Source organism: Cucumis melo, chromosome 11, assembly GCF_025177605.1.
Source record: "Cucumis melo cultivar AY chromosome 11, USDA_Cmelo_AY_1.0, whole genome shotgun sequence".
In the NCBI taxonomy this organism is placed as follows: Eukaryota; Viridiplantae; Streptophyta; class Magnoliopsida; order Cucurbitales; family Cucurbitaceae; genus Cucumis; species Cucumis melo.
Genome location: NC_066867.1, coordinates 31,810,444 through 31,830,623, shown reverse-complemented (window position 1 = coordinate 31,830,623; position 20,180 = coordinate 31,810,444). Strand labels below are relative to the sequence as shown.

The 20,180-nt window shown below is 34.5% G+C and overlaps 1 protein-coding gene across 2 annotated transcripts; it reads right to left on the bottom strand.

The window, feature by feature from the left end:
* Positions 1 to 954: 954 nt before the first annotated feature.
* LOC103498812 (leucine carboxyl methyltransferase 1 homolog) lies at positions 955 to 11,250 on the bottom strand. 2 transcript variants are annotated; one of them, XM_051092014.1, is made up of 13 exons: positions 11,005 to 11,250; positions 10,431 to 10,519; positions 10,184 to 10,337; positions 9,862 to 9,909; positions 9,604 to 9,677; positions 7,198 to 7,300; positions 6,680 to 6,800; positions 6,451 to 6,498; positions 4,706 to 4,789; positions 4,089 to 4,153; positions 3,065 to 3,116; positions 2,475 to 2,513; positions 955 to 1,613 (listed from the first exon to the last, which is right to left on the bottom strand). In XM_051092014.1, exons 1-13 carry the CDS (start codon positions 11,082 to 11,084, stop codon positions 1,539 to 1,541), a joined length of 1,032 nt encoding a protein of 343 aa, XP_050947971.1. In that variant the 5' UTR covers positions 11,085 to 11,250; the 3' UTR covers positions 955 to 1,538. The 2 variants fall into 2 exon arrangements, with proteins under 2 accessions (XP_050947971.1, XP_008459781.1); XM_008461559.3 differs by having other exon boundaries at positions 9,604 to 9,685; positions 10,201 to 10,337; positions 11,005 to 11,243.
* Between the last annotated feature and the right edge of the window lie 8,930 nt (positions 11,251 to 20,180).

Genomic DNA, 20,180 nt, shown 5'->3' with positions numbered 1-20,180 from the left:
GTTAAAACTTACAAATCCTTTACATCTATGATAATTGTGTTTCCCATTTAATAACGAATCGGTCTCTACTATTGATAACATTGTTAAGATTCGTTATAATACTATCTAGTCTCTACTATTGACATTGTTGAGAAAAAATAAGCGACATTACACGGGCAAACAAATAATAGAAAGAATGTAGATAGCTTTTAGTATAATAAATGCATAGAGATTCAAACCAGATACCTTTTCTTAGCTAAAATGTATAAAATATCTTTTATTTGATAGTTAACGGACTTTATGGTTGAAAAATATATAAATGCCACTTTATATTTACTATTTACGTCTTTCTAGCATTTGAGCATGTCGAGCTAATTCACCAACGTTTGTTACATCACCATTTAATTTATTGTGCTAATGACAGAAGTTATATAGAATCAATATTAAAAAATATAATTCTTTTTTTTTTTTTTTTTTTTTAGTTTAGGAGCAAATTCACAATGTATATGCAATCCTTTTTCCATTTACGAATTTAAATATTAATACAAATAACATACTTTTACAATACAATTCCTAAGAAAAAATGCTTTCTTATAAAGATTTCTGACTCCGTTCTACAAACCAAAAAATGAAAAGGAAAAAGAATACCTTTTAAAATTGCACTCTTTTGGATGGCAAATTTTGAACTTTCGACTTTCCATGTCTTTTATCTTTATACAATCATACGGTCTAGTTTTGCTTTCAAACTTTTTTCAACTTTCTTTTTTAAAAAAAGAAAAAATTTACATAGTACCACAAATCTTACCCGACGTCTCAAATACATTATCGTTGTGAGTCGGTTTTAATTTTACCACAAATATGAAAACAAATTGCAAATGTGAAACACAAGATAGGAGTCCAACAACAAAAATCCAAACTAGACTTTTAAACAAAGTGTATATATAGACTTAAAAAGGAAAAAAGAAGTAGGGAATATAAAAAATGTAAGCATAATCATAGCATCATGTATAAACAAATGTGAAAATGTAGCACCCATTTCTTTGATGATCCAATCCCTCAACGAAAACTAAAAAAGAGAATGGTGGAGTAATAAAGCAAAGGGGGCCAACAATGCAAATTATGTATGGCACATGGTTATTAGTCCCCACAAGTCAAAATAGGCATTACTACATTCTTCAACTAATGGGACCCACCATGTTCTATTTGCCAGACAGCTGGCTTAACACAATCAAGCACAAGAGGGTGGGAGGGAAAAAAAAAAAAAAGGATTAATTTCAATCTCAAACTTTCAGCAACTCAAACACAAACAAATATGAATAGATGCAATTTTTCCACGAGGAATTGAGGATCATATAGTAATACTTATATAGAGAGTTATAAGAGTCAAGTCCTTTAGAATACCTTTTATCTTTTAGCCTGGCGAATAATCTCCCCAGCTTTGTGTAGGTAATGGCACGTGTGAAGAGCACGTGCTACTCCCAAGTATTAAATTTTTCAACAAATCTTGGAAGAGTCAAGTCAATAGTAGCAGCAGGCAGCAGGCAGCAGCTAGGTGTTCTTTACATCTCATGCTGGTGAGAGGGGGGGTCAAGCACGTGCTGGTCCTGGGGAAAGCCGAAATTCCCAAAAAGCCCCTGGGGTCAAGAAAGGAAAGTAACAAATGAAAAGTTATAGTTATAAGATACCGTGTGTGTCCTTGTGGTATCAGTTTTCCTCTTCCCCTTCAAACGGGAAAAGGAAAGAGAAGTAAATGAAATGAGGACAAGAAGACACAAATATCTAGCTAAGCCATTCACATTGTCCAATATGTGACAGTACATTACATAACATGTGTGTCAAGTTTTCATCATTAAATAATCAAAGCCAACGTGTTAAAGTTGCATGAAAAATTAAAAAATTAAAAATAAAAAATCATGTTGGTAGAATTCAATCATTTTGAATAATTTTCTTCATTTTGACGAGGGGTGCTCAAATCACAAAGGTTTAGATTGAAAGGAAAATGCCGTTACATGAGAAAGGAGATATGTGGAATTTGTAGCCGACATTAGTAATGATAAAACAGATCCATGATAAGCCAGTTCACAACATATGTAAAGGAAAAGCAACCACACAAGAGAATTAGTCCATATGTTAGTAAAATGGGTCACAAAAGGAGGGCAGTTGCGCATGTGCTTCAACTTATGAGCCAATATTAATGATGATAAAGATCAAACTTTTCAACATCTTTTGTAAAAAAGAAACCCTTTCACAAAGAATATGGACCGAAAGTAAATAGGACCAGAGGAATAAACAAAATGGATTTAAGGAAAGACTAAAATGCTTGGACTGGAAATGATTAAATATGTCTAATACCAGCATTATGAGACAAAATTAAGAATTGCAAGATCATTACACTTCACAAGGTATAGCCATAAGTTAGTCCAGAACATGGAGTCGCTTAACAAAGAATCATAAAAAAAAATATTAAAGCAAGTATGGCCACGAAATAAACGTACCAGGGAATCATTGATAGCATAAGCCACGCAATAATGCTCCTGAAAACCATCCAATTAAGAAGTTTCAAAAAATAATTTGATAAAAGATCTAAAAATGCAATAGCGTGACACATAGAAGCTGTAGTCTAATTCATATTAACTTTCACCCACCGTTGGAAGGACGGAAAAAAAATGAAAAATAAAACTACCAATCACCGGCAGTGATGCCGGCAGGAAACAGCACAGAAGCAATAATGAAAATCTCAATAGAAAAATTACAGTGAATCCAATTATGGAACAAAACAAGTTCTAATTGAAGTGATGCAAAAATGGAGGTACAAGCTCACATCAAAGTACACTCTTGTCCAAATGAGAATTAGAACTATTTAAGATTTACGAAGTTAAAAGTTAAAAACCAATAAAACAACGTTGCTGGAATGTCAAAAGATGACAAATAGAAAATAAATCTCGACATTAAAGAAATTAACTGACAATAAGTTAGAGAAAAAACTCAAATTTCAATAGTTTGAGCAGGGAACACACAAGAAAAGAAAAAAGGAAAATCAAGCGCCTGAGCCTTTCCTCATGAAAACAATAGATTATAAACTTGCCTGCATCATGTGCCACTCCTCAAATTCATCAAATAACTCCAGCCGTTCAATCCTGAGGAAAAAAAGTGCCAAACATGAAAATACTCCCTGGAAAACATCTTGAACAAATTGGCAAAATAAAAGGGAAGAAGGAAAATCATATGAAATTTAAAAGAAAATCTTCACAAAAGCGCATGCTGAATAGCCTAAATGCTACTGAAAAATTTAAAAGAAAACCTTCACAAGTTAAGTACTCAGACTATATGAAAAATTGATACAGACATTAGTCTGATTCCAAGGTTTACTACTGTACCTAGGAGTGGCTATTTACATAACCACATCAAAAGACCTTGCAAGTCCAAGAAAGACAAAAATAATTACAGGTAAAAAGCTACATTAGTTTGAGTCTTGAATCTATCTATCTATCTATCTATCTATCTATCTATCTATCTATCTATCTATCTATCTATCTATATATATATATATATATTGATATCTATGAATGTCCAGGCCAGCTTACGCATACCTATATTGATCTCACTGGACAATCCACCTTACCCTACATCATTTGAGTGTCGAAGAAACTCATAGGAAATTAATTCCTAGGTGGCCACCATGGATTGATCCATGACCTCTTAGTTAGTTATGGAGATGGAGGCTGTCTCCTTTTATAACAGCAGGCCAAAATGGTTGCTTTATCTATATATTAAACAAAATCCCCTTCTATCTCACTAGAGATAAATAATTACAAAATGTAGCTAGTAAAAACGAAGTTTGTTGTTGAAAAAACTTGTCTTTCTGGTTAAGGAAGTAAGCTTCCATTGGAAAAACTGAAAGAATGTACAACAGCATACAATAACAAGCCCACAAAAAGAGCAAGTTTCGTTCATACATTTCAACTATTTAATTCCATCTTTTTCTTTGACGAGCAAGTTTGTCAATGTATCAAACATCATAGAAATGAACCACTAAACAAAACATGGCAACAGATTGACAACAATATATAAACAAAGAAAAATGGCCAAAACCACTCTTAAACAACAACCTTCGTCTTTCCTGAGCTTCGATCAAGTTATTATACACTTTCAGCATGTCCCATGCAGCAGCTGTCTATCAGCCAAAAGAGACAATATTCAAATAGTCTTCATTAAATATTAAAACCAAAAACAGGTTAAATAGGTCAGGAATAAGTATATGCATATAATAAATTACAGGAATGTAGAACATACTGTCACTAAAGAGAACATCACAGAATAACCACATATCACAATCTTCATCTAAAACAAGATGAATATGTATTAGATAATATGTTTCTATCTAGTTTTAGTTAAATGGTATTTTAACCTAAATATTATTAGGGTATTAAGGGAAAATCAGTCATTAACCACAGAATTAGTTATGAAGAGAGGGAATAAATAGAAAGAATGGGATGAGATGAAGCCAAAGAATAGTTTGATTGGTTTAGGCATTGAGTGGAAACACTCGAGTGGGAAGTTCCAAGTACATTGAATCCTTAGGGTGTCAGTGTTCTATCTTTTCATCTTTCAATATTATGCTAGTTGTTTGGTTTCGATCACAAAGCTAATTGATAAAAGGAACTTTGTCAAAAAGAAGGGGATCATGCAGTATTTCAGTCTTATCTATTGCAAACAGAAAATTTACCTGCCATCCTTGATCGAGAAAAAGATTTTTCTTTGCAAGTAACGATGGTGTAGCATTGATACCCAACAAAGCACAGCCTCGACTCTGCATCAATAATGTTTAAAGATATTTTAAATTCTTAATCACTAATGAAACTTGTTAAAAAATATATGAAACTTCTTTTTATTTGAATGAGTAGATGAGACAATCTTGAAACCACAACGGAAGACAAATATCTACGGACTATTTCTATTAATAATAATAAAAAAAAAAGCAACTTTCATTGAGAAAAAAATAAAAGAATACAAGGGTGGAAAAAACCACCCCACAAAAAGAGTAGAACCTTCTATAAAAGGGGCCCCCATCTATGCAAAATAATACCTAAAAAGTAGTTATAAAAAGCCTTCAAATCCGAAGCCCCACAACGAAACATGAGAATGCACAAGGTACGAAACCTCACAATAGTTCCTCTCCACACCTCTAAAAACCGTATTACTTTGTTCAACCCACACCACCCAGAAAATAGAGCACACCCCTGCCTTGTTCAGTTTTTTAATGTGCCAATATGTTTTTGGCCAAAGAAGTGTTTGTGCGACGATCGAGGAGTTCCTCCTCAATCCGTCTTTCAAGAGAAAGACCAGTTTTTGTGGTTTGCTAAGGTCTGTGTTGTTGTTTGGGATATTTGGGTAAGGAATGATCAGGTGTTCAGAGTTAGGGATAGGGATCCTCATGAGGTCTGGTCTTTGAAAAATTTCATGTGTCCCTTTGGGCTTCGGTTATGAAGGCCTTTTGTAACTATTCCTTTAGTAACATTGGAGCCCTTTTTCTTTAGGTGGGGTGTTTTTGGGGGTTTTTGGATGCCCTTGTATTCTCTCATTTTTTCTCAATGAAAGTCTATATATCCTTTGTAATTTTTATGTAGCTGAGCATTACTCCCTAATTTTTTCCCTGAAAAGTTTTGTTTCTTCTTTGCTGGTATTTTTGCATTCCAATTTGTATTTATTAAACCACGCTTAAGCTGGTGGTTGAAGGAAAAATTAATTATATATTACTAACAGAATTCATTTACTTCTCTGGGTGTTCTCTCTCAACGGTTGTGTTGGATTTTCTCTTTGGGATATTTTAATTAATTGGAATGCTTTTAAGGGGGCATTTAGAGACTTGTAATGGGATTGAATGCGGTGTAATATAATCCAAAATTCATGTTTGGATTGAGCGTTTTAAGCCCAAATCGTAATATCAAACTCAATTTGTTCTGGAAGTTTACAATTAAACTATATATTCCATCATTTTCACTTTTTACGATTTTTTTTTACCCTCAATCCAAACATGAATTTTGGATTATTTTAATTAATTGGAATGCTTTTAAGGGGGCATTTAGACACTCGTAATGGGATTGAATGCATTGTAATATAATCCAAAATTTATATTTGGACTGAGCGTTGTGAGCCCAAATTGTAATATTAAACTCATTTCATTTTGGAAATTTTCAATTTAACACTATTTTCCATCATTTTCACTTTTTACGATTTCTTTTTTTACCCTCAATTCAATATGCTTCTAACACTCCTCTGATTCTCAATAATCCTAGTTACAATCCAACTCTCTAAGCACCCCCTAAATATCATGTGTAGTTGGTGGTTGAGCATTACTCTTTTCATTTTTTCAATGAAAAGTTGTCTTTTGTTCGCTAATAAAAGAAAAATGGAGGAATAAACTACAAAGAAGGTTCATTGTTATTCATGGACTATCAAAAACAGCTGTACCTCTAAATTTCTGATCATTTGCTGGCCAAAGGCGTCATTCGGATGAATCTGTTGAAAGATTGTAGTCACAAGTTGCCAAACCATGATTTAAAACAAAGACATCTACCAGTGGAGATATCAAGGATACATATGAATTCAGAATGAAAGAAGTTCCACCAGAAATGTAAACAAAAACTTATATGATTTCAATAAAATAAATAAATAAAATAAATAAATAAATAAATAAAACCTGCTCATATAAGAAAAATATTGCTGTTGAAAATGCTTTTGATGCCCAACCAACAATAGCCTGACTCGAATCTGGATCCAAGTAGATTAAAACGCATTCTGCAATTATAAATGTCGGCAAACTGATAACAATATCAGGATAAAATCTATTGATAATTTCCATGTGAAACCAAAAAGTAGGGAAAATATTGAATTCAACAGATGTTCAAACCCACTCTTAAAACAGCCCACTCATCCATCCAAAAATCCCTCCCCCTCATCTCCACCAGGGCCCACAGGCTTAGAGACACCAAAATGAAAAAAGATTGTAAGACCAACGAGTTTAGAGAAGACTAGATGAGTCGGCACATCATAAAAGACATTAGAAGAATAGCTCTCGTGAATGAAACATGACAATGTTGAAATAAGACGAAGATTTAATGACATTAAGCGACCCAAATGATCCACCAAATGGTCAAGGATGTTTAAAGCACTCTAAAAACTGGACCACAAGGAGGAAAAACTTCTGCCTATTCATACCTGGGATCCATACCAGCAAGAACCAATACATCGTTTAACTGATTGATATCACGCAGGTCAACAGGGAGTAGCTTGTAATGATCACTATGGATTTCTCCTTTTTCTGCAAAGCAACGATAGGTATGGCAATTGAAAATACATTAATATATTTTGAAAAGCAAGAAAATGACAAAAAGCAAAGTAAGATGTTGCGCCACTGTTTTCCATCAAAGAAAAATGTAATACTGTATAATCAAACAACCATTTGATAAAATACAAGGATGTTGCCAACAAGTAAACCAAAATGGCAGGAAACATTAACAGGCCCGTGGTGTGGATGGCCATCTCTTGAGACAGCTGAAATTACTAGGGGCATCCGTTATGTGAATGAACCTAATTTCACAAGTTCAGGAGATTATACAAGGTTTTTATTCTATCTCTATTCATATATTTAAGGCAGATGGTTTTTGTTTTTGGCTATCAGTGATCTATAGGTCATCTGGGAGCGAGTTTTTGATGTTTTTGGCAAGGGTTCATGGTTTGGCTGTATTCGAGGATGATTGATGGGCTCTTGAACGTGATTTTCGTGTGACTCATTGATCTTGGGAGAAATCTCATGATCACTCAACAACTAGAAGTATGAGAACGTTCAATGAGTGGATTGTTGCCTATCACCTCCAAGATACCTAATTGCTAAACGTGTTAAACGTGGTTTAGATTTGGTGAGGAATAACATATTCCATTTTTTTGAAACGGAAATGAATCTCTTTATTGATAGTCAAAAAGGGAGACGAGTTCAAAGTACGAGAGGGTTATACTAGAGCTGTCAAAAATACTGGGATCAACAGTCACACCCGGACATCTCTACTAGGTTGACACCCCTTAGCGACCTCATCGTATCCAAAAGAACAAAAGCAAGAAGGAAAACAAAACTCAATACTATGTCATGATAATTTTCATGAGTAATAAAGAATTTAGTACAATGAAAAGTAACAAGAAGCAATAAAAGAGAAAGTAAAAACAGAATAGTAGCAACAGAATCAGGTTGGAAAAATAAAAACTCTCCAATTTAAGTTGAGGTCTTGAATGCTGTAGCTTCCGAAAAGATTTGAGAGGGTGCACCAGGAGGAGGAATTTCTGTGTGCTATATCAAAATGAAGCAGTCCATTGATTTATCATATATTTCATTATTAGACAGATTTTGGCTTACCAAGAATTGGCTTAATAAATTTGATCCAGCATCTCCTATTCGTATAGAAAGAGTTACTTCAAACCAATACCCCTTGGCTAACCTGTGGTGTTATTGCTTGGGTCCTTGCCCTTCTCAGTTAGAGAATTCTTGGCTGCAAAATACTTCTTTCAAAGATGGTGTATTTGTCTCACTTCTCTTTGTTCTTTGTCCACTTGCTGAAATCTTTCTCCTACTTCAGTGGTCCATTGCTTCTCCAAAAGACCCATTCAACTCTGTTAAACTGCATCCTTGCAGGTCATCCTTACAACAAAGAAAAGGAAGTCCCTTCGGCTAAATTTCACCAAAGCTTCTTTTGACAGTTGTGTGCACAATCAATGCATCTCCAATGATAGGAATCGATTTTAATTATTCTTTTGAACTTCTTACTTTCATTGCCCTCTCGTGGTGTAAACTTTCCCCTCACTTTAGAAGGTAGTCTCACATCTCTCCCATTGGAAATCTAATTCCCAAGGCTTACTGACCTTTAGTAGTTCCATTTATTCAATGAAATTAATTGGCATAGCTTCTCAATATCTTTCTTATATTTAAAAAATAATCCTATCTCTCACACCCATTGGAAATGTTTTTTATTATTCTCGTGGCGTACTGACCTTTAGTAATTTCATTTATTCAATGAAATGAATTGACATTGTTTCTCGATATTTACAATCTTTTTATATTTAAAAAAGAAGCCAGGGCATAGAGGCTTCATAACAACTAACAAGAGATAGAGCATCAAATAAAATTTGTTTACATGAATGTAAACAAAAACATAATTACATTACTTGATCTATCACGTATTCTTTTAATGATAATAATCAATGCACTCCAATTCTAAACTGAAAAAAAAATAGTGTAATAACAAGTATCAAACATCCAAATATTCCTCGTGATCCCTAAAACAAAATTTAGGAATTAGTCAAGTTCACTAGTCGATCAATCTAGAAGAAGGGCGAAGATCAATATTATTAAGATGGAACTTTAATGTAGCCTAAAGCTATGCATCATACAAAATCAGAAAGAGAACTATACATCAATACTATGGTCAAGGAAAGACCTTGAAACTAGCCATAAATGTCAAATGACATGGAAAAAGAGCAACAACGGATAGATGGCATTTGACAGGGTTCGGATTTCGGCCTGCCACCACTAATATAAAAATGAACGATGTTGAAATGATAGCACAGACCACTTACCCAGGGATATAGATATAGTTCCACTGATTTTTTCTCTCAACTGACTACAGGATTCAATTATTGCAGCTTTCTTACTGGTCACCTAGAAAAAAATAGATAAATTAGAAACTGCACAAGCCAGGAAGCAACTGACACGATATATTGTTAGTTGACTTAATTTTCTTCTATTGCATTAAAATTCAACAACGTGTTCATGTTGCTTCAATAGTAAGTGACCGATGCAAAATAATAATAAGGAATAAGGTTTCAGAACCGCACCTCCTTAAAGTCCAATTCCACATATAAATGTGGTGCATTACCCTCATTCTGTAAAAGCATAATACAAATGCATCAACTCCATGTGGGATGTCAATTGGGGGAAAACAAAGAATGTAGGCAAAGAAGGACAGCCCACTTAACATGATTGCGAAAAGCATAGAAAACATGGAAAATGATCAATCTTCAAATACCAACCTATTATTAGTTTACGTGTGGTAGGAAACACGCACAAGCACACACACATAAATATATGGACAATACAGAAAATTTGATATAAATGAAGAACGAATGAATCTATGCTAAAGATGTTATAGCCCGTGACCTAATTAAGCAGCTTGCCTGCAATTGGAAGTACGTGGTGTCAAATCCAGCTCCAAGCGACAATATCTGCTTCTTCGTGTGCTCCTCTGTATTACTTCCAACATTGAGGAATTGAAAGAGGAGCTTCCTCAGCGCAGCCCACCGGGAAAAATAGCCTTATTAGCAGCAACATAGATAAATTTACTACAAAGTGAATAAAAGAAAGTTCTAAGAAAGTGACGTATTTAAGAGAAGCGACGAGATTGTACCTCGGTTAATAATTGGAGATCTCTTCACAGGCTTTCGTACAAAAAGATGTATGTAATCGTCTTTCATGTATCCCTTTCTAACACATGATCTGTAAACCAAACGGGGAAAGCTAATGTTACATCTTAACGTATAAACCCAACTCGTTTTTAAACTCTACCAAAGGATGGACCAGATTCAATGTTCATAAACAAATGATGGATCAAAACTGTCTTTGTAAGAACAGAATCCAATTACGAGCATAGAAGTACAATAAACTCTAGCATGATTGCATCCCACGTGAAAGAGTGAGGATATATCGCATCAAAGAGTAAGAATCCGCCGATTGCCAAACAAAATAACAAAAACTTAGCGTGTATACCAACTGGAAATTTCCTTAGAGGATAAAAAGTGCTTTCATGCAATCAACATCAGCTCATGAAAACAAAAGACCACCTCGACGACGTTGAGAATGCAGGAAAAAAGGCTATATAAGCAAAATCTGAAGCAACCAGTTTGGAAACTGGAAAAGGCAATGGATGGATCGCAGACGTGTGACTTAGTGGCAGAATAATGATTTGAGATGAGTTTGCTCACAGTTTGCTTGCAGATGCATCGTCGTTGGTGGCCTGCACTGCTGCTCTGTTACTCTGTGAATCGGGAGCGGCCTTCGCCATCTCTGAATCGCCGAAGAGCTTCGAGGTTAGCGAAATGGAGAAGATGCAAGATGAGGCGGGTGATGCTAAATATAGCTCCGGTGATACTTCAGTCCCGCTTTGGACAAAACCCTTGCCTTCTTCTTTCCAATTAAGAAATGTTCTTTTATTTTTAAAAACAATTTTGCCCCAATTTAGTATTGTGTTTTCAATATTGTAATAATTTACACCTCTAATCTTACAATTGCATTTAGTACTGTGTTTCGGACAATTTAGTCCATTCCCTTAAATATATATATAGTTTTTGTACTTTTAAATTTGTAGCAATTTAATACATATCAAAATTAGATGACCATTTTTATCATTTTGTGGTTTGTTATGTGTTTCGTAAAAATCTAAAATTTATAATTAAGCCGTCGTTTTATCTATGTTAATAAATTTCATTAAGTTTTTTTTGTTAATTCCTACCATAGGGGCTAAATTGTTACGTACTTTAAAATATAAGAAAGAAATTGTTATGTATTAGGGGTCGTTTTACCTATTATTATTATTGGGTTGGATTGTGGTAATGCAAATCTTGTTTGGATGAAGGGTTATCATAATCCTTGTTTTATGATTATCATAATCTCTCTCCCCTCTCTGTCTCTCTTCTTAAACCTTCCTCAACTCCCCGTAACTCTATCTCTTCAACTTCATATAAAATTACATTTTTAAACCATCCTCCTCAAACACATTTTATCACATAAAACCATAGGTTAACATAGTTTTATCGTAACACTAACCCTTTCCCAAACGGTCCCTTAGGGTGCGTTTGGGGGAAGGGTTGATTTAGGGAAGGGTTAGTGTTAAGATAAAACTAGTGTTAAGTTAAACCTAGTTTTATCATAACCCTTGTTTGGGGGAAGGGTTTAAAAAGGTAGTTTTATGATAATATGTGTTTGGGGGAAGGGTTAGGTGGGAAGAGTTAATGGGGATTTTATGATAAAATGTGTTTGGGGGAAGGGTTAGGTGGGGAGGATTAATGGGGATTTTATGATAAGATGTGTTTGGGGGAAGGGTTAGGTGGGTAGTTTAATGGGGATTTTATGATAAAATGTGTTTGGGGGAAGGGTTAGGTGGGTAGTTTTATGGGAATTTTATGATAAAATGTGTTTGGGGGAAGGGTTAAGTGGGTAGGTTTATGTGGATTTTGTGATAAATTTTATTTGGGAAAATTGTTAAATGGGGTGGGTTAATTAATTTTTTATGTTGTATAATATTTTTAAATTCAATTGTAAATATCATAAAAAAATTATTGCATATTTTTTTACGAAATCCTCGAATCCGTATTATTCTCCTATTTTATTTGTTGTATGTGTAATGTTATTAAATTAATATATACAGTTGGCCAAATTAAAATTAATTTCTGAACATATTGTGATAAATTTATTACAATTAATTTCTTATAAAGATAAAAAAATTATTCAATATTTCGAATGGCCGATAGCGAAGTCATCCAATTTTAAACCTATATAAATAGCCGTTATAACGCTTTTCGAAAATTCTGACTAGTTTCTTTCATTTAAAATAAACATTAGGAATGAACAAAAGAAGTTCTTGACAATACAAAATGCATAAACCATCGAATACATGATACAGAAAAATACGTAACGAAATAATAAGCAACACACGTCACTACAAACAGAAACTATCTCTCTATGTCTCGTAGGAGGACTCTACAGAAGCCCTCCCTTTCATCCTCAGGCATGAGTACGAAACCCCGGAGGTCGTCCATACGAGACAAAAGATGCCTTTGCAATAACGCCCTATCCAAACTCGTAAGTTCTGGCATCTCACGCAATATGCGGAAAAATTCCGTGCGCACGTGGTTGTCATTTGCAAGGTTGCGTGCTGGCCACTGCGCAATCTCCCTGAGTTGCTCGTTTGTTTGGTCGAGCGCCACATGTATCGCTTCAAGCTCGAAGTCTCGCTGACTTCCCCTCTTCCTCTTCGATCCACTTGATCCGGTCCTACCATCTGAAGCGCGAGAAGGTCGGGATGCACGTATATCGTCCTGCGAGATGTCAACTCCCTGGCTGTACACGGGCGGGAAGTCCTCGTTTCCATCCCCCATATCAAATCTGTCATATCCGCCACCTGGCTCGTTAGACCCCACGTCCGCGAATGTCTCAGCGAACCGACCGGTCGCCCTATCCCGACCAAATACATATGTAAGCTCGTCGTAATACGGGAATGGTTTGTTCAGGAGTCCTTTCGCTGCAGGATGCGACTGCGGGCAGAAAAAAAATATGACGTATGAGTACTAATTTAAAAATTGTTTACTAAATGTAAATTGTTAACGTTGTGTGACGTTTAAATTATATTCCATACCCTAACCCAATTATCGAATAATTCCTTCTCCGCAACGATGCATTTCTCTTCATCGTTCCACCCAAAGCCACTGCACGCTGGGCCCCGCATTTCGGCAATGGCCTGGAACGTTCGCTTAAGTGTCTTGATCCTACAATCAATTACAGTTGTTGCTCGTACCTCACATCCAGGTAGTTTCTCTGCCATCATGCGTACCAACTGCGCAAGGTATCCTGGGCGAAATGTACCATTATCTGATTTCCAGCCCCCCATTGACACTAGCTCCATTAAACATTCGACAAGAGTCCCCTCCTCCTCCCTCGTCCAAACATGTCTCGGTGCACGATTTGAGGTTGACATACTGAGAATTAGAAATTAGAAAAAATACATGCAGTACATAAGTAATTTCACCATTAAACTCCAAAGTAAAATAGGCATGATACAAATTATGGCACGCGTACAATACATATGCAACAGCCCATATTAGTTTTTACAGTACATGTTAGAGACGATAGAATTGCGACGAAGTCATAAAAAACTTGTTATCTAAATATGTCTTAGCTAAGCGTTACGGAACTGCCAATCGGTGAACATCGATGCGGCTAGGTTATCGCGCCACTGAGACCACTCGTTTGTTGTCTCAATGTACTGAATGTCTTCTGAAGCGGTGGTCGTTGCGTACGTGGAGTCCCCCTCGTCCTCGTCCTCAACGTCGTCGCAATATGTCATTTCCCTGTTGATCAAATTGTGAAGCAACGCACATGCTAGAATGGTGCAACACTGGACTTGCAGGGGATAATACGACTTTCCACGAAGAATGGCCCAACGACCCTTTAGAACACCGAACGCGCGCTCAATAACATTCCTTGCCGAGGAGTGCTTCATGTTGAAGTACTCCTTTGCATTTGTTGGCGCATTTGCAGCACCACGCCACTCTTGCAAATGGTACCGCTGGCCTCTGTACGGGGCGAGAAACCCCTCCGCGTTTGGATATCCAGCATCGCACAGATAATAATATCCTGTTATTAAATGGTTTGTTTATGAACTTTAAATAGGTAAGTAAGGAGCGACGGTGTTTTATTATAAACATGATATACCCTTTGGCACTTGTAGTCCATTTTGTCGTGAAATCGCATCACGTAGGATCCGCGAGTCTGCTGCAGATCCTTCCCAACCGGCGAGGACATAAACGAAATCCCCTTTCGTGTCACAGACCCCAAGAACGTTTGTGGCAATTTCCCCCTTACGCGTTCTGAAAGTAGGCCGATCTCCTGCGGGGACGTTCACCTTTATGTATGTCCCGTCTAACGCACCAAGGCAGTTCTGCAGGTTGAAAGGAACACAATGAATTAACTGCGATGTACCTAAAGGTCAATTATAGTGAACTTGTAGGATGCCCACCTCGAAACACTTCCAACGTTGATCATTGCAGTTACTTGTTACCGGAACAGGTCTTTTTATCAACTCCTCGTATAGTCGAAGAACAGCCAACAATACGATGTTGAAATGTCGAGATACTGTCTCACCGGAGCGTACAAATTCTCGTTGTATGACGCGGTTCTTCACGTCATGAGCGAGGACGTGCAAGAACATTGCTACCATTTCCTCAACATCGACAATTTCAGTTGAAGAAAGACCAGCAACATTTCTAAGTAAATGGCATAGAATTGCGAATGTTCGCCTATCCATCCGCGTGCTTTGCCGACACACAAGATCTGACTCGTGTATCATGCGAAAGTAAGCAAGCTCCCTAATTCTATGGCGTGTATCGGGCGGTGTATGTGGGAGACGCTTATTGTTGTTCATTAATAGCTCCAACGTTAGTAAAATCTGACGTTGGGCCAACGTGAATGCAGTTAGAACTCCAATAAGTGTTTGTTCATCCATTACAATGTATGTAAAGTTCCCTAAAAACATGTACTATTTAAAATTAGTACAATATCGATATATTGTAAAAAAATATGTAAACTTAGTAATATCCCTATTTAGTAAAACTATAAACATAGAACAAAAAAATTAGATTATTTGAACAATTGAAATCCAAACAATAAAGAAGGTTATTTCAACAATTTTTACAATCTATTTTAGTTGTAAAATAAGTATTTTAAAAATAGAAATGAAATTTGTTGGAAAACAAAATTGAACGAAACATAAATAAGGTAAAAATAAAATAAAAAAGTACGTGGTCAAAACATATTAATAACTTTGTTGTTAAAATACAATTTCATACAAATGTGTGAGAATAAAATAACTTTATAAAAAATTGAAGTTTCATTACTTTGAAATTAAATATAAAAATTGGTATTTATTAAAATGAGGCTTAAGAACATTATAATCGAAAATGGGAAAAAAGTTTGAAAATCACCAACATTTTTTCTTTCTTTAACGTCACAATATGCTACATAACGTATTTTATTTTTTCTTTTTAGGAAAAAACGTATTTTCAATGTATATTTTTTTTTAACCTAATTATTTCACAATATGCTACATAACCTAATTATTTAGAATGTATAGGAATTTTTTTATGACTTCTATATTCCTCATAATTACTAATCTCAACATTTGATCTTCAAATATAAATTAACAAAATACAAAATATTTTTTATCTCTATTTTCTCAAACTATGTCCATTTTATAGTTCTTACAAGTTTTGGCCACGAACTCTGAATTCTATATACAATAGTTTTTATTACACTTTTTAATTATTTGTTGGTAGAAAAATAAAAGTTATAATTTATGTTTAAAACGGTTTGGAATAAATTACGAAAAAAAAAATGTGATTAAACGTTGGAACGTGTGTACTAAATTTTGAAATCTTCAAACACATTTGTACAAACTTTATTACTATATAGAAAAAAAAATTGTTAAAAAACAGAAAATTAAAAGGATACATTATGTAACAAATTAACCCGAATGTTCTATATACAAAATGTTTATTATAAAATTATACAAAACCGGAAATAAACGAAAAAAAAAAAATACATTATCAAAGCCTACAAACGGCTATTACAAGAGTACCTCTTCAAATAATTTCCAACTCCTTCGTCGCAACGTCCTACATAAGAAAAGAATATGATTATTATTTCTAATTAAAACACAATAGAAAACGTATGAAAAAAAAATTAAATATACATACCTTTTTAGGACGAAAAATTTAACTCCAAATGAAGATTGAATCGGGAAACCGTAAAAACAAGATTGATTTTAATTTAGTAGCCTCAGAGTTTTGATTCCATTCCAAAAAAATGAATGGAATTCCATCATAGTTATAGGAAAATAAATAAAGGACAGAAATGTATAGAAAACATATAGCAAAAACCATAGACTAAAAAGACATGGAAGAGACAACGTACATGGTAACGGTAATGAATACAAAAGATAAGTTACAAGCACATAGAGGGTACAAAAGACACATGGTAACAGTAAAGAAGAAGAGAACTTACAGAATGTAACTTAAAACCACAGAGATGATACAAAGAGGAAGAAGAATGCAGTGAATGAAAAGAGGAAAGGTGCCAATATATAGGGGAAAGATGGGGCAAGTTGATAGGACTTAGAGGGAGGTCAACAAAAATATAAAGACCAACTGACATAAAACATAGCATAGTCAAAGCCTATATACTGAAACCTATAACAGAAGCATACCCTACAAAAACATGGAAGAGACAACACTGGACAGAAAGGAATAAGAGACAACACTGGACAGAAAGGAAGAAGAGACAACACTGGGCAGAAAGAATACAGAGAAGATTAAAATATATTTTGTAACAGAACAATTAAATAGAATAGAAGAGTGAAATTAATTTTGTAAGGAAATGTGAAGTCAAATCCATAGACTAAAAATACATGGAAGAGACAACAGTAAAGCAATAAGACATGGCAAAATAATAGAAAGAATACATATACAGAACAATAGAAGAATTGAAAATTAATGTAACAAATTTGAAATTAAACATTTGTACACAGAGAGCTAATACTAAAACAATTGTAAACAAAAAATAACAATTGTAAGAGTATTACAGAAATTTGAACTCATCATGGCCGGACAAAACAATACAGAAGACATAGGTAACAACAATTGTAAGAGTATTACAACAATAGAGCTCAACAATTGTACAGAAATTTGAACTCATCATGAACTCAACAATTGTAAGAGTATTACAACAATAGAGGTAAACAATACAGAACAACAGAGAAGACATAGGTAACAATACAGAACAACACAGAAGACATAGGTAAGAATACAGAACAACACAGAAGACATAGGTAACAATACAGAACAACAGAGAAGACATAGGTAACAATACAGAACAACACAGAAGACATAGGTAAGAATACAGAACAACACAGAAGACATAGGTAACAATACAGAACAACACATAAGACATAGGTAACAATACAGAACACATAAGACATTGGTAAACAATAGAGAACAATTCAGCAAAAAGTATTACTCATCATCGGCTTTAAAAAAAAGTGGATTGAGAACTCCAAACCTCCCTACCAAGCTCCAATGGGTACGTGAAGAATCTGTCCTATTGCCAATCGAAGGACCCGAGAGCATACAGAACACCACGGCGGCAAGAAGGTTTCAAGGAGCCAAAAGCCACGATTCCAAAAAGGAAATCGTGTTCGGAGCCAACGAATTCGTCGGCTTCAACGAACACCGAAGCCCTTTCGGAGTGAGAGAGACGGATGAGAGAGATTTAGAGAGAGATTCGGCGTAACGAAATCCGGTTTCATCGCGAAAACGCAAGGGCATAATGGTTTAATCGAGGGAGAAGACGAAACCATCGAATGGATTAAAGGATTTCCACGGAAAAAACCCTAATCGACCGGACAAAATATTACGAACAGAAACCATACAAAACTTGAGGGAGAAACCCTTTCGGAACGAGTGTATTAGAGGATGAAAGGAAGAAAACAAAAATCGACCGGACATTAGTAAAATCTACAGAAACCCTAGAAGACATGAGGTAGAAGACGAAACGGTTCGTGGTTTCCATGCGGGAAATGACAGAAACAAAGAAAAAGGAAAAATATCGAGGAATTTGATGTTGAGAAGAAGATGAAATCGATTTCAACGAAAAATCGAAAACGGATTGCGCTGAAGGACGAAATGAAATCGGTTTGAGGATGAATCGAATCGAGGAATTTGATGTTGAGAAGAAGATGAAATCGATTTCAACGAATAATCGAAGACGGATTGCGCTGAAGGACGAAATGAAATCGGTTTGAGAATGAATCGAAGACGGATTGCGCTGAAGGAGGAAACCGGATTCACGAACACGCGTTATCGGCGTTCGAAGGAGAAATGAAATCGTGTTAAGGAAACCCTAAAACTAGGGTTTCCTTAACATTGGGCCCAAACGGGGGTTAGGGTTGGGCTAACCCAACCCCACAGCCCAAACCCTAACCCCAAACACCCCCTTAAAGTTTATGAAATCAAATATTATAAAATTTAAAGCATCAAAGCTAAATTATAACAATCAAAATTTGTAAATTAAATTATTATTTTCATGAAAGTTTAAGGACTAATGATTTTTAATTTAAGAATTATGATTAAGGATAATCGTTTTAAATGATAAAACTTTCAAAAATATTTACAAATATATCAAAAGTATCATTTGAATGAAAAGTTATTTAAATTAAAACTAAATAAAAATATTTCAAATGACAAAAATTCTTGAAATATTTATAGAAATTGCAACAATATATGACAAGAAAAAAACTACTTTCTCAATACCTAACGGCGATTGACCCAAACCAAAAGTAAAATACCTTTAAACAAGATATTGATCGATCTAAACGCATATATGTTTTTATTTTCAATTGAATATCTACAATCCCCATTTGATAATAAAATGCTTTGTTATATTCGTTATGTTTTCTAATTTTAGATTTGAAAGCCAACGTTAGTTTTCAAAACATTGTTTGAGTTTTTAAAAGTTTAGTTAAAATGTTTTAACCACGACCTCTGTTGGTTTGTAATTAATCTATGAGAATCAAGTTTATAAACGTAGATTTGATGATTTTGTGAGTTCCTCTTTGTATCTGTTCAGATTATACGTATTTTTTAACAAATTGATTTGAAGATGAAACAAAATCCAATTTTTAAAAGTTACAATTTAATTGATGTAATTTGAACGCGATAAAATTTGTGAATCTCTTAATCATAAAGTTAGAAGTTTGATTAGATATAAAATCCTAAACAATCTAGAAGTCAAATTGAAAATTATAAAAGGGTTAAAAAAACATTCCAAGGGCAATAAGAAGAATCAAGTCACGATTAAGGTGAAGCCAATTTACGCATCAAGTAAAGGTCATATAAATCATTGCATATATAACATATACATTTACATCTAAAATATAAATTAATTTAACTACATGACATTTTTGTAACTTACGATTAGGTAAAATTTGAAAGTGCAAGTACTTATTGAGTATAAAATCAAAAGTTTTAAAATAAGAATAGTTCAAACGACACACGAACGTGTTTGCACCAAAAACTTTCGTGGTTCGAATCAATCACTTCACCAAAAAATGCTTAAATAAACTATCAAAGTAAAAGCTTTTATTATCACAAATAACAAATAGTACTATACTATATATCATATACATCAAAAAAAAAAAAAAACGAAATTATTTTAAATGATAAATCCTTGTACGATTATATCAAAACATCGATAGTCTACCGTAAACCGCTATATGAAAATATTTTGGTTTGCATGTTGAGAATAGCCCTATTGTATACTATATATATATATA

Bases quoted from the DNA above. Each gene is read 5' to 3' on its own strand.
- LOC103498812 (XM_051092014.1), bottom strand. From the start codon at position 11,084: ATGGCGAAGGCCGCTCCCGATTCACAGAGTAACAGAGCAGCAGTGCAG. The intron at 10,338-10,430 runs GTACAATCTCGT...GCTGCTAATAAG, and splicing joins ATCTCCAATTATTAACCGAG to GCTATTTTTCCCGGTGGGCT. The intron at 2,514-3,064 runs GCAAGTTTATAA...GATGGTTTTCAG, and splicing joins AGGAGTGGCACATGATGCAG to GAGCATTATTGCGTGGCTTA.